Source organism: Mus caroli, chromosome 1 (genome assembly GCF_900094665.2).
Source record: "Mus caroli chromosome 1, CAROLI_EIJ_v1.1, whole genome shotgun sequence".
NCBI lineage: Eukaryota > Metazoa > Chordata > Mammalia > Rodentia > Muridae > Mus > Mus caroli.
This window is the reverse complement of record NC_034570.1, coordinates 179,696,722-179,710,375: the sequence shown is the minus strand read 5'-3', so window position 1 is coordinate 179,710,375 and position 13,654 is coordinate 179,696,722. Positions and strand designations below refer to the sequence as shown.

The 13,654-nt window shown below is 49.6% G+C and overlaps 1 protein-coding gene across 1 annotated transcript in view; it reads left to right on the top strand.

Moving 5' to 3' along the window:
* Nucleotides 1-13,654, top strand: part of Smyd2 (SET and MYND domain containing 2) — a 41,251-nt gene that overhangs the window by 15,725 nt on the left and 11,872 nt on the right. The window contains exons 3-5 of the mRNA XM_021167841.2: nucleotides 6,554-6,664; nucleotides 8,992-9,052; nucleotides 9,731-9,855. Coding sequence (XP_021023500.1) covers nucleotides 6,554-6,664; nucleotides 8,992-9,052; nucleotides 9,731-9,855 — 297 coding nt within the window. The remainder of the gene's footprint in view (nucleotides 1-6,553; nucleotides 6,665-8,991; nucleotides 9,053-9,730; nucleotides 9,856-13,654) is intronic.

The following is a 13,654-nucleotide window of genomic DNA, read 5'->3' as shown; positions in this document are numbered from 1 at the left end:
TTCAGGAAGTGTCCTACCAGTACTCACTGGACCGTCGTTGTTGGGTAGACCCGAACAAATCCAGATACCTGGGCCAGTGCTAGTGAAGCCCACTTCGGTCTCCTAAGCCAGTCCTGAGGCCCAGCTGCACCCTCAGCACTCAGCTCTCCACCTGTCCCACGCCACCAGGAAGAAAGGAGTGGGAATCCAGCGTGTCTCCCTGTGACTGTGACCTCCCTGCCTACCATGGCTCAGCGGCATGATGGGCCTTCTGACTCCCTCACAGCAGTCATGGGGGCAGAGCAGAAGCCTGTGGTGTGTTCTTGCAAGTCTCATCTGCACGAGGCAAGGAGACAGTGTTATATTTTGAAAAGGCCTAGAATAGTGGAAACCCCGTGTGCTGCAGAGAGAAAAGGGGGCTTCAGAGCAAGACTCGGGATGTCTCCTCCAGGAAGGCAGACTCATTGGCTCCACAAAAGTCTCAGTACCCTCCCACCTCTTGGCTCATCCCTCACTGACAGTGTGTGCACAGGGAGACAGTTCCTCCACTCACAGTGTGTGCACAGGGAGACAGTTCCTCCACTCACAGTGTGTGTGTGTGTGCACACAGGGAGACAGTTCCTCCACTCACAGTGTGTGTGTGTGCACACACAGGGAGACAGTTCCTCCACTCACNGTGTGTGTGCACACAGGGAGACAGTTCCTCCACTCACAGTGTGTGTGTGTGCACACACAGGGAGACAGTTCCTCCACTCACAGTGTGTGTGTGTGCACACACAGGGAGACAGTTCCTCCACTCACAGTGTGTGTGTGTGCACAGGGAGACAGTTCCTCCACATCGCATCCAGAAGCATCCTTGCTCCTGCACTGGGATCAGGTACCTGTGCTTATTATATTGGTAGAAAAATAACTTTGAAAGATAAGCTTGAAAAGAACCATGAGCACAAAACCCTACCACCTCTTACTTTGCCATGGACTGATGCTTAAGTTTATTTTACCATCAATAGATTATTACTGAAAATTCAGAGGTGTAGTCTAGAGACATAGATAGATTGGTACATGCGTGGCTAGATAGATGATTGATAGAGAAATAGATATTTATATAGATAAGTCAGTGTACTGGCTGGTTTTGTGTGTCAACTTGACACAGGCTGGAGTTATCACAGAGAAAGGAGCTTCAGTTGGGGAAGTGCTTTCATGAGATCCAGCTGTGGGGCATTTTCTCAATTAGTGATCAAGGGGGAAAGGCCCATTGTGGGCGGTGCCATCCCTGAGCTGGTAGTCTTGGGTTCTATAAGAGAGCAGGCTGAGCAAGACAGTAAGTAACATCCCTCCATGACCTCTGCATCAGCTCCTGCTTCCTGACCTGCTTGAGTTCCAGTCCTGATTTCCTTGGTGATCAACAGCAATGTGGAAGTGTAAGCTGAATAAACCCTTTCCTTCCCAACTTGCTTCTTGGTCATGATGTTTGTGCAGGAATAGAAACCCTGACTAAGACAGGTAAATAGGTAGAGATAGAGAGACATTTATATATAGATATATGATAGGTAGGTAGATAGACATTGATAGATAGATAGACAGACAGACATTTATAGATAGATAGGTGATAGATAGACATTTATAGATAGATATTTAGAGAGATAGATATTTAGATAGGTAAATATTTAGAGAGATGGTAAATAGATATTTAGAGAGATGATAGATAGATAGACATTTATAGATAGATGATAGATATTTAGATAGATAGATAGGTATTTAGATAGATGGATGATAGGTGGGTGGGTGGGTGGATGGATGGATAGATAGATAGATAGATAGATAGATACTTTACCTCTCAAGGAAAAGACTTGTGGCATCTATTTGGGTTCAAGTGTTTCCGAATCTCTTCTGAGTTTGAGTATTATTTCTCAGGAAAGTGAGCTTGTATCTTAAGAATGTTTTATAAGAATTGCAGTCAGGTAGTAGTAGCTTTGAGGGGATACAAAGATAGCTTTGTATCTTAGGGGAAAAAAATCTTAGAAAAGCTGAAAAGTATTTTTTTTAAAGAATATATGGTTGCCTTTTTAGAGTTTTTGTACACTGTAATTTTCTTTTACAATTTCTCATGCACTGTATTATGGCAGGCGGCCTCTGGTGGAAGAGAGTGAACACTGAGAGTGGGGTTTATGGGGCTGTAGCTCGGTTGCTGGGGTACCACTTGCAGGCAGGCTCAATCCCCAGCACCATGAAAGTCAAGCTTGTCACTCACCTGTCTACTTAGCTCTTGAGAGGGAAGGCAGGAGTTTAAGGCTAGCCTTGGCTTTCTAGGGAGTTCTAGACCAACCTGGGCTATATGAGACCCTACTTCCTAAAACAAATAAAAAGCAAAGAAAACAAACAAAATGCCCAATGCTATCTGATATTTCTACCAGATCTGTTTCTCCTTTTTTCAAAAAAATTTAATTTGGTATTCATGGAGGCCAGAGTGGGCATCAGAGCCTCTAGAGATGGAGTTGTAGACAGTTGTGAGCTGCCACGTGGGTGCAGGAAACTGAACCTCGGTCCTATGGAAGAGCAGCCAGCGACTAAACTACTGGGCCATCTCTTCAGGTCCTAGTCTTTTAAAATAAAGATGAGCAGAGTCATTGGAGGACATGTCTGTCACTCTTCCCATAGTCCCCGTCTCTCACCTCACCTTTCAGAAGGAATCGCAGCTGGACCAGAGTCGGCTCTAATGCTAATTATCTTTTTGGCAAACCTAGCCTGATGCTGCTTACTCAAGCTCTGTCTTTCCTGTTCTAACATGGTCAGAAACTCCTTGAGGTCAGACACTCAGTCCCCTCTCCCTTCTGATGTCAGCAGCAAGGCTGGCTTAATGACTAACACAATTAAGAGTGGACAGGGGCCAGGTACTGTTATATGTGCTTCTTGTGGGCCGCCTGCTGGCATTCCCTCTGCCAGACCTGTCTGTCTGAGTGAACGTCCACCGCCCAGGTTGAAGGCCCCCATGCAGCACAGGCTTCAGGCCTTGGTCTGATTGTCACTGTTAGAAGGTGTGAAATCACAGACACCGAGTTCCAGACTTGCTAAGTAACGAGAGGATCATGTTATTTACAGCCTTGAAGACAGGTGCATGGGGATTACGAGGCTGCATGGGCTGCCATAGCTGCTGCAGAACAGAGTCTAAATGGGGGGTCTCTTAGAGTCCCAGGCTGGTAGCCACCCTGCCTCAGGGCCTCAGCGTCCCTGAAGTTCAGTGAGCTTCTTTTTCCTTGGAAGACAGACCTGCCATAGAAGTCAATGTGATGTATTATTTACAGGAGTGTCAATTTTAAATTAATTATGTGAATGAGTATGTTATATTGATACAATTGATTAATTGTGATAAATGTTAGTGTTTCTCCCAGGAGTTGATGCTTGAGAAATACCAAGCCCCTCTCAATCAAGGAAACCAGTAGTGTACAGACCCTGAATTTTTTTCAATACAGGGTTTCTCTATCTCTAGTTGCCCTGGAACGCACTCTATAGACCAGGCTAGCCTCAAACTCATAGACCCGTCTGCCGCTGCCTCCTGTGTGCTGGGATTAATGGAGTATGCTACCATGAGAACCGTCTTAATGCAGGCTTTCTCATGAGTTCTTGGAGGCCCTGTGGCACTTGCCTCTGAGTTCTGCCTGCTGGTGCCACCTCTGCTCAGCTGCCACAGGCCTTCCTCATCCCTTCCTCTGTGCCTTGTGGCCACCCTGGATGCAGAGGAGTCTGTTGGACTTGTAGAGCAAGCCCCACCCGCTCCCTCCTCTGCCTCCTCCTTATGCTCTGTGGTGTAGCCTGCAGCTAAAAACAGCTCCCGTGCTCCCAAGGGTGCCTCCATTTTCTCCCTGTCCCTGCTCGCGGTTATATCGGGCGTGGCGTTATTTAACTCCGTGAGCATCTTGGCGCAGAACCTGAGCCCCAGGGATATGCCAGGTGCTGCAGTAAATCAGGAGGACAGATTTTGTCTTCCCCTTGGGGTTCAGTGGAGGAGAGGGGCCAGGGAGACAGTCACTTAACAACTTTACTGAGTGTCCTGTGAATGGCAGGCTTAGGTATAAGACCAGGGGTCCCCACTGTGAATAACACAGGGTGGGTGCCTTTATTCTCATGGGGGCTGATGTGCGGGTAGTGGGGAGAACTAAGAAGGAGAAGGTGGTGGAAGGGAGCGTGGGGGTGGGTGGGGGCGGGGGGAGACTCTTTGGTAGCTTAGGGCAGGTTTCTCAAAAAGCTGACCATGGGGGAGCAGAGGTGTAGAGACCAGCAGGAGTCAGGGAGATAGCACTAGACAGCTAATACTGCAGGCCCAAGGGCCCTCGAGGGAGGGACAGGAAGGATGACCACAGGGCAACAGAGAGTCCGGAAAATGTGGAGGGAAGGCCAGCCAGAGAGCCATCCCCACCACCTTGCATGTGGTGCTGAGACGAGCCCTTCTGTGTAAGGTGAGAAGTCATGGAGGGTTCCGAGCTGACGCCCTGTCCTGCTCTCTGGTGTTTGCAGGGCAAAGGACATAAGCAAGTACTCAGCTAAAGATGTGGCAGTGATGGTGGCCGAGCTGGCGAGCCGGTCCTGATGGCACCCAGCACCACGTGTGACGGTGGATGGGACACGGGACACACATGCACGCACATGCACATACACACACACACACACACACACACACACACGCTTGTGCATGCTAAAGGTCAAATTTGAGCACCATTCTTTAGGACTTGTCCACCTTGGGCTTTAGGATTTTGGGTTTGTGTGTGTGTGTCTGTGTGTGTGTGCTTTGTTTTGTTTGTTTGTTTGTTTGTTTGTTTGTTTGTTTGAGCCAGGGTCTGTCACTGACCTGAGGCTGACCACTTAGACTGGGCTATCTGGCCTGTGAGTCCCTAGGGATCCTCCTGTCTCTGCATCTCCAGTGGTGACATTTACACACATACTACCTCACTCACCCTTTTTTTTTTCTTTTTTAGCAAGGGTTCTGGGACTCACACTCAGGTCCTCAAGCTTGCATAGGCAAACCCTTAACCAGTGACCCATCTCTAAGCCAGAGTCTAACCTGGAGGGCAGAATAGAAAGATTGGCTAGAGTTGGAGGTCGTCTGTAACTCCAGGCGTTTGTTGTAGGCTTCTGGAAGAATGGACTTGCTGCTTCCTGAGCTGGGGAAGGCAGAGGATAGAACAGGCCAGTTCCATTGTGGACCAGACAGTACTTCTGGGCTCCCAAAGTTCACAAGCACCTAGCGTTATTTCCCAGTCCCTCCCCTGACCCCAGCCAGCCCTTCCTTCCTCCCAAATCCCTTGCCATTTCTGCCACAGTAGAAGGAGCTCAGTGCAGAATCCAGGGCGGGCACTGAGGCAGAACCCTTGGAGGAAAGCTGCTTACTGGCTTAGTCAGGCTCATGCTTACCCTCCACCACCACCGCTCACTTCCCACCCTCACCCCCCACCCCAGTTTCTTATACAGCCTAAGCCTACCTGCCTAGGGATGGTGCCGCCCACAGTGGGCTGGATCCTCTCACTGTAATCATAAACCAAGACGGTCTCTCATAGATATGTCTACAGGTCAGCCTGGTCAAGGCAACTCCTCATTTAAAGTTCCCATTCTCAGAAGACTCTAGTTTGTGTCGGGTTTATCATACAAACTGAGCAAGATGGCTGCTTTCCATGACTCCTCTCGTTCTTCCGCAAACAGCCCACCAAAACCTCTTTTCTCCCAGTGCTCCGCCAGGACTGCTCTCCCTGTTTGCTTTTGATTTCCAATCATCAGCAGTGACCTCGGCGGTGACGGGAGTTTTCAGTGGCCTCTCATGGTTCTGCCACCAGGCTTTGCTCTGACATTTGCCCTTCATCCCTAAGTACTTTCTTTAGAGTCTTCAGAATACCTCCTCCCCTCCCCTGTGCACAGATGGCACCTCCACCCCACCCCACCCCCCAGCTGATGAGTGGGCAGTGTTCACCCCTTTACCAGGAAGGCATAGGAAGGAATATAGTGGATGCCTTTGCTGGAGTCTGGTCTGTAACATACCCTCGTTTGTACAAAACGGCAAGAGAGACTGTTGTCAGTGGTTTGTCCCAACCTGAGACCAGAGCTGGAAAAGTACCACCAGCTTCGTAGCCTGAACCACAGCGTGGGACCCTTAAAAATTTTCCCCAAGCAACAAAAAAACACCTTGGCCAAGCCAGAAGCTAGAGGATCAAAGCTAAGGGACTATGTCTGTCTTTCAGGGGTGTTGTTATCTCTAGTTTGTGAGCATTCCTGAGCTTCCCAGGTGGAAGTATGCTCTACTTGACCTTGATTGGGGGACGTACTGCAGGTCTCTTCATACCTTAGTCTATGTATGTGTGTCTCTGAGTGTATTTCTGTGTTTGTGTATGTATCTTTGTGCATATGTGTCTGTCTGTGTATCTGTGTGTGTGTTAATGTGTGTGCATATGTGTATCTCAGTGTCTGTGTATTTGTATATGTGTGTGTGTGTGCTTGTCTGTCTGTCTGTCTGTCTCCATGCCCCACCCATCTGTCTATTTCCCTCTGTGGATGTGTCTATTGCATTAACAGTTTTCCCCCTAACCCTGCTCAGAAGGAAGACTGGCCCTTGCACAAGCTGGAATGCTCCTCCATGGTTGTTTTGGGGGAGAACTGGAATCCTTCGGAGACTGTGCGGCTCACAGCAAGAATTCTGGCCAAACAGGTGAGGGAATGGGAGAAGGTCCTGCTACTTGAATTTTCATTAAAGGTCACAAAGATGACTGGCTGAGCTAGGCTGCACTAGACTGAGCATGTGGCTAAATATCTTTGGACTTGAGCTGCAGTCACACCAACACGTGACGGGAAGGCACTTGGGCATAGGCTTAGCTTGTATCTCCTTCGTGCCCCAGAAGAGGAACATACCCATAGCAGGTCAATCCAGAGCACCCATAGCAGTTCAAACCAGAGCTTTCTCTGGGAATTTTTTTTTTTTAACACAGAAAGCATAGCCATGACTTAAGAGCATCAAAGACCAGACCTGCGGAATTTTCCCAGAGCTTCCAATGAACCAGACCGGTCAGGGAAGCTTTGTGAGTTCATGTGGAGGCAGTCTGTCCCCTATCTTGTGTGTCATTCTGTACCTCTGCTGCTTTGCCCACCTACGTGTAGGCAGGTAAGGACCCAGAGGGAGGCCCAGATACCATGCACAGACAAAGAGGAGTGTGTGGGGGTAGAGCGAGGCTGAGGAGGAGGAGAGCCTGGGAGGGGGAGAGGAGCTGCCCCGTGCATTCATTCTTCCCAGGCTCTCAGGACCGACCGTTGGTTGATGTGTGGCCAGTCCTTCCTAAGCACGTGAGAAGTGCATGCCCGCCTCTGCAGAGACCTGGGTCCTGAAGTCAGCGGGAAGATGTGAGGGGCTTATCTTTGACATCCACTGACGTGTAAGGGAGAATAGGCGGCAGCGTGTCTGCAGAGGGCAGAGGCCTTGCCGTCTGTGTCCGCGTGCCTTGGCTGGGAGGCCTCTGAGCTGCAGATGGGTTTTAAAGCTACCCTCATCCGCCTCTGGCTCTCTCATCCCTTGCAGCTCCCACCTCCTCTTCCAGTCTGATGCTGTGGTTTTAATCTGAGTATGATTGTCACGATCGGCGTGTGCTCGTGTCCCCAGATCAGGTTTAGCATCCTGAATGTGTAAACAGCAGTAGAACATTCTAGAACTGTGAGGTCATCTTTCCACTGCGTTCAGCTGGGGTCGGGTGACTAAAAAGACCGACTGTGAGTAAGCAGACAGGGGTTGCCTGCAGAGTAAGACCCAGAGATGAGGGTGGGTGTTTGTTTGTTTGTTTGTTTGTTTTTTCTGGAGAAGACGAACTGCCTGTTACTAAATGACAATTCTCTGTGAATTAGTAGCCGATGGCAGAACAGAGGAACAGGGTGGATGTGGCTGGTACAGTCTTGGGTTACTAGTCCTTCAGATTGTATCAAGCCCTGCCCATTGGGAGACCAGTCCCTTCCTCCCCTGCCTTCCCAGGGTCTCTGACAGTGCTGTGTTAAGGACTCAGAAGGAACGTGTATGCTGCCCCGCCACCCCTGGGTAGGATGACTTCTTACAGAAGTGTGCCTTGTGAATGAAAGATGTCCACTCTGGCTTTGGCTCCTGGGTGAGCAGTCTGAGAGCTGGGGTGAGTTTAGAGGTTCCCTTCAGTTTCCGTTATAATTACCCCTAACCAACTGTTAAATAAAAAGGCACCTGGCCATCTCTTCTTCCCTGTAGGAATAGGTGATTTAAAAACTCAGACCATTTGTATTCCAGGAGCCTGCAAAGGATTAGGGAGACAGGCGACCAACTACCCAGGGTAGCTGCACACGCTAAGGAGGGAGGGGAGAGCTAGACCAGCCAGCCACCTGTATCCCCACATTGAATGGCCAGATTACAAAGCCCAGGCCTCAGGCCAGCTCCTGAGCTCTGCGTTTGAACTCTTGTCAACACCGAGTTTCTTCATGTTCTCAAAGCCTCGTGGGCTCACTATTGTTAGCTCCTCTTAGGCTGTCTAGAACAAAGGCAGCGTGTGTTTCAAGTGAGGCCCCGCTTGCAGACACAACCTAGAGTGTTCCTTTTGAAATGTGGAATTTGAGATCATTTTAGCCTATGCTTAAAGAAAGCGGGAAATGGATGGGGTTGCATTTTGTTCCTTTTTAGAAAGAAGAGTAATAAATAGTGTGGTTTGTCCGTAGACTCAATCCTTTCAAGTTGGGACCCTAAAAAGTTGTTTTGTGGCCCCGTTCTTTTCTGTAATGAGCATTTCTGAGCCTACTGTGTGTGTGTGTGTGGTGTGTGTCCGGGTGTTAGGGTACAGCGGACCCTTTCAAACGCTATTAAAATAAGCCCTTTGGATCTGGAGGTTGGACAGACTTAGCACCAAGTGTGGACTCCTCAAGTAGATTTCTTCCTTGGACATGGCTGTGTTGTCTTCATGTGGATATAACCAGGAAAGAGGTGTGTCTGACCCCGGGCGTTGACATTCCTCTCTGATTTTTGTCTCCGATTACTAGAAAATCCACCCAGAGAGGACACCTTCAGAGAAACTGTTGGCTGTGAGGGAGTTTGAGTCACGTGAGTATTCCTCTGATGGACGAGCGTCTATCTTAGTCACAGATTTAACGTGCATCCAGTGGTATTGGGGGCAGAAATAATTGTTCTCAGTAAGGATGGTGACTTTCAAAAACCAAAGCTCTTAGCCTTGTTTCTCCCGAGTGTACAAGTCTGTCAGGACACGGTAGGGAGGCGGAGGTCACGAGGTAGCCTTCTCCTGCTCCCGACGTGATGGATGGTGTCCAGTCCCAGCAGCTCTGCATCTAGGAAAGAGCCGAAATCTGTATGTGCACGTGTGCACATGTCCATGTTTGTATGCAGGTGTTCATGCACTCACGTGTAGGTTTGTATGGAAGCCAGAGGACAACCTTGGGCATGACAGTTTACCAACCAGTTTCCTCAGCCTCGTCCGTCCGGATGGCCTTACCAAAAGGTGTTAAGTCAGAGCTACCCAGCTCCTCGGCTGTGACCCAGACCCCAGGGTCCTAAAGTGAGGGACATTGAGGCCGGATGTCATATACAGTTAGTTGTATCTTTCTTACCTCACTGTGACTCGTGGTTGGTTGGAATGTCAGGTTTGTCAGTTACACCAAGTCATGAGAAAGTGTTCTGTGGGGCTCGCCCCCCCCCCCCACGCACACACACTGTTTATAACAGGAAAGAGCCAGGCTTTCTGTGGTAACGGCTTGTTCCCTGCAGATCTGGACAAGCTGGACAACGAGAAGAAAGATCTCATCCAGAGTGACATCGCCGCTCTCCACCAGTTCTACTCCAAGTACCTGGAATTCCCTGACCACAGCAGTCTCGTGGTGCTCTTCGCCCAGGTAAGGGTGCCAGCCCCCAGGAAGACCCTCCCACAGCTACTCACAAGGGCATCTACCTGACAGGGTCCTGGACCCCCTGGGAAGTGAGTACCGGCGCGGGCCTGGGGCTTACCGGCCCAAGCCAATGAGAGGCCTTTCCTCAAAAGTCAAGGTGGACTCGGCAGAGAGACGCCTCGGAGGTTAAGGGCATTTGTTGCTCTTTTGAGGACTTGGGTTCTGTTCCCAGAACCCATGCATTGGCTCACAAATCACCTGTAACTCCAGTTCTGGGAGAGCAAGGCCCTCTTCTGAGCCCCACAGGTACCAGGCACGCATTGTGCATACATACAGGCAAAGCATTCATATACGTAAAATAAAACAAAAAACATGGACAGCGACCGAGAAGCACCACCCAAGGTTGTCCTCCGTCCTTCGTGCTACATACGTGAAAACACACCACATGGAGACGCACACTCACATGCCACATGATAAAAACACACTAAGCATTCTTCCACATGGAAGCGAGAAAGCCGTCTTTCCTCGGTTCAGCTCCAGTGAGAACCACTTTTAATGGTTCAGTGGGTTATCCACAGACCTCAAGTGTAACATGAGACATCTCAGCCACTGTTATCATAATCAGAAAGCTACTCCTTGTGCAAGGCATCATGGCTTCCAGTTACACATGATCAGGCGGAAACCCTGATGTCCTCAGGCCCACTTCTGGGTTTGCACCACATTTGCCCCAGCATCTGTTTCTTCCTGTCTGTCTCACTGCTGGATGAGAGACTCAACAAGCAACTTAGGAAGGAGTCTATTCTGGCTCAGGAGTTGAGGGTACAGAACACGGTAGGCAGGTGGATAGCTGGGGCTAGGGAGGGCATCAGGGACTCTTCATTCAGTCCGGCCCCTGCCATGTCATGATGCCATACACGTGGAGGGTAAGCCTTCCCTCTTTGGTTAACCTAACCCAGGCACCCCTCAGACATGCCCAGAGGCTGGTTTCTGGAGCAAATCTAGATGCTGTCAGTATTAAACATCACGACAGCCAAAGGTGATGGGTGTGGGTGAGGGCAGAGAGTGCCTTTGTAGCCTGGATATATGGGAGGTTTTCCTCGCCGGGGCATGCTTACATGAGAAGAGTGCAGTTTGTCACAGCTGTGGGAAAGCAGACCTCCCTTTAACAGTGTGACTCCCGCTGGCAGATCTTCCCATGTTGATGTGCTTGGCTCACGGGACTCACATGAGAAACTGCACCTTCACATCCAAGTCAAGGGCATGTGTGGAAAAATGAAGTGAGCCATTTGTGTGCCTGAGGGAACACGCAGGTATATGTATATATGTGTGGGTGTAGGCATACTTATATATTACAGGTATATGTATGTGTGTGTGGGTATAGGCATACCTATACATAACTAGGTAATTTATTCCTTTATAATCTTTATGTTGATTAAATTTTAGTAGCCGTTCCAAAACTGTTCATGCACACATTCATGCTTCCTTTCCGCTTTTCTTTTCATAGGACCTCATAGAGCTCAGGCTAGAATCAAGCTATGTAGCCAAGGATGGGCATTAAGCTTCTGATTCCCTTACCTCCACTTCCCGAGTTCAGGAGCTACAGGCGAGCACCACCACTCCCAGGGCTTCCTGTATCCTGGGCAAACACTCCACCCACTGCACCACATCCAAAGCTCCCTGCCCCCCTCAGATATACCCCATGTGTATGGATTTTAGGGGAAAATTTAGTACCCCTGAAGAAAAGGCTAAAGGAAAAAAGAGGTGCGGCCTAGCCCCACCTTACCCTCTGACCTTCTCCCCGCCCAGCTCTCTCTCTCTGTGTGAGTGTGTGTGTGTGTGTGTGTGTGTGTGTGTGTGTGCTGTTCACCCCTGAGCCTCTGATGTGTTCTGGGGGCCCCTGCAGTGCAGCTGGCAGCTGAAGGTGACTGCAGGCTTCTGAGCTGTGTTTTAATCACTCCAAACCTGTGCGTGGCTAAGAAGTATATTTTTGGTACACAGCCTACATCTAGTTTAAATGCTAATTATGAGAATAGCTTTAGCAAGGCACTTACGCCTGATTTGACTGGAAAAAAAGACCATAGCCCATGCATCTTTCTTAATGTGCTAGTCCCCGCTTCTCTAGGGATATCTCCGAAGGGAGGGAAGGCTGGCAGGAAAATCACCATGCAGTTTGGCTCAAACAGCATCACCGAGTCTCCAAAAGGAAGAGCGATGACACTCAGGCGCCCAGGAGAAGATGCAGGCACACTCCCACACAATAAGGGGAGGGACTGAGGAGTGAAGATATGGATGTCATCGTGCCCCTGGGGGGATGGAGTAGGCCAATCCAGCCAGGGCCACTGCAGTGGAAGGACTGCAGATGAGCGGATCAAGGGCTCGGTTCCCAAAGGCCAGGGAGCTGACCGTCCCTCCATCTGTTTTGATATTTCTTCTTAATCTCCCTTTCACTCTGGTTTAGCAAGCATTTATCGTCGGCCATTGTGGGTACTACACTGAAGCAGCCATCCAGCAGGAGAGAGCCATTTTGCTTAGTACATAGCCAGTAATACCTAAGAAAGGAGTTCCTGCACAAAGAAATTTACTGAAGGAAAGAAAATTCCGATTAATTCTACCCAATGTGGGTTGGCAGCCATTGGTTAAAGTGCCAACTTTTGCTTAGGAATCCTTGGTCTCTGGGATTGATTATGAGCCTGTAGCTTCTGCCTCCTACTTCTTTTTCCTCCTCCTTCCCTCCCTCCCATGCCCCCTCTTCTTTCTTTTTTTCCTCTTCCTTCTTGCCTCAACTACTGCAAGTAAAATTTTGGCTTTCACCATGGTAAGTGCGAGGATTCCTAAATGTTTCCAGTAACAGCTTTATATGAAATCGCCACATTCACAGTTAATAGATGGAGCTATCGTGAGAAACAGTGAGGCTGGAGCAATTGATTAGCAAGTAAAGCCCTTGCCATGCAAGGACAAGGACCAGGACCCAAGTTCAGATCCCAGGACCGCCATACAGGTAGCTGTAGCCAGGAGCACCAGTCCACCCCAGCAGTGGTGCTACAGCAGTAGGAGAGGGAGAGAAGGAGCATTCTGAAGCCTGCAAGCCAGCAAGCCTGCCTTCTGCTGCAGCAAACATGGGACCCCATCTCAGACGACGTGGAAGATAAGGATTGATGCCTGAAGTTGTCCTTGAACCTACATACTCACAGATGCGGGCATGTGTGCATGCACACACAAGCATACACATGTATGCATACAAACACACACACGTGCACACACACACACACACACGCATGCACACATAACACTCACAAATACAAGCACACATGGACACACGCGCCCACCACCCCAGTTCAGGCATAGAAAAAATTTTAAAAGGAGCAAGCATAGTCTGGTGTGCAGAAGCCACGCTTTGTCAGAGTGCCCCGCCGGGCTCCCTTGATGCTGCTCATATCTCACATCCTTGAACAGTCACTCAGCCATGTGCACCCGGGATCCCTGGTTTTCACAGCTGTAAGGTAGGCTGCTGTATTCACACTAGCAAGATACTATATCCAGTACTCACCGGAAAAAACTCTGAGCTGTGGCAGCGTCTCCAAGTGCGGGAGGAGGTGGGGGCCTCTGAGAAGCAGAGGGACCAAGTCAGTCATGGGGGCCCAGCCACCTCAGCCTTCACCACTGCCCGGCTTCGTGACAGTAACTCTGGCTGCTCCCTCAGCTTCTAGAAAGAGAAGACACTGGGTCTCCAGGCCTGAGGTTTCCAGTCCTTATAACGATCACCTATGGAGTTGTCGTCTCTCACAGGCTAAACGTTGCCGTGGTT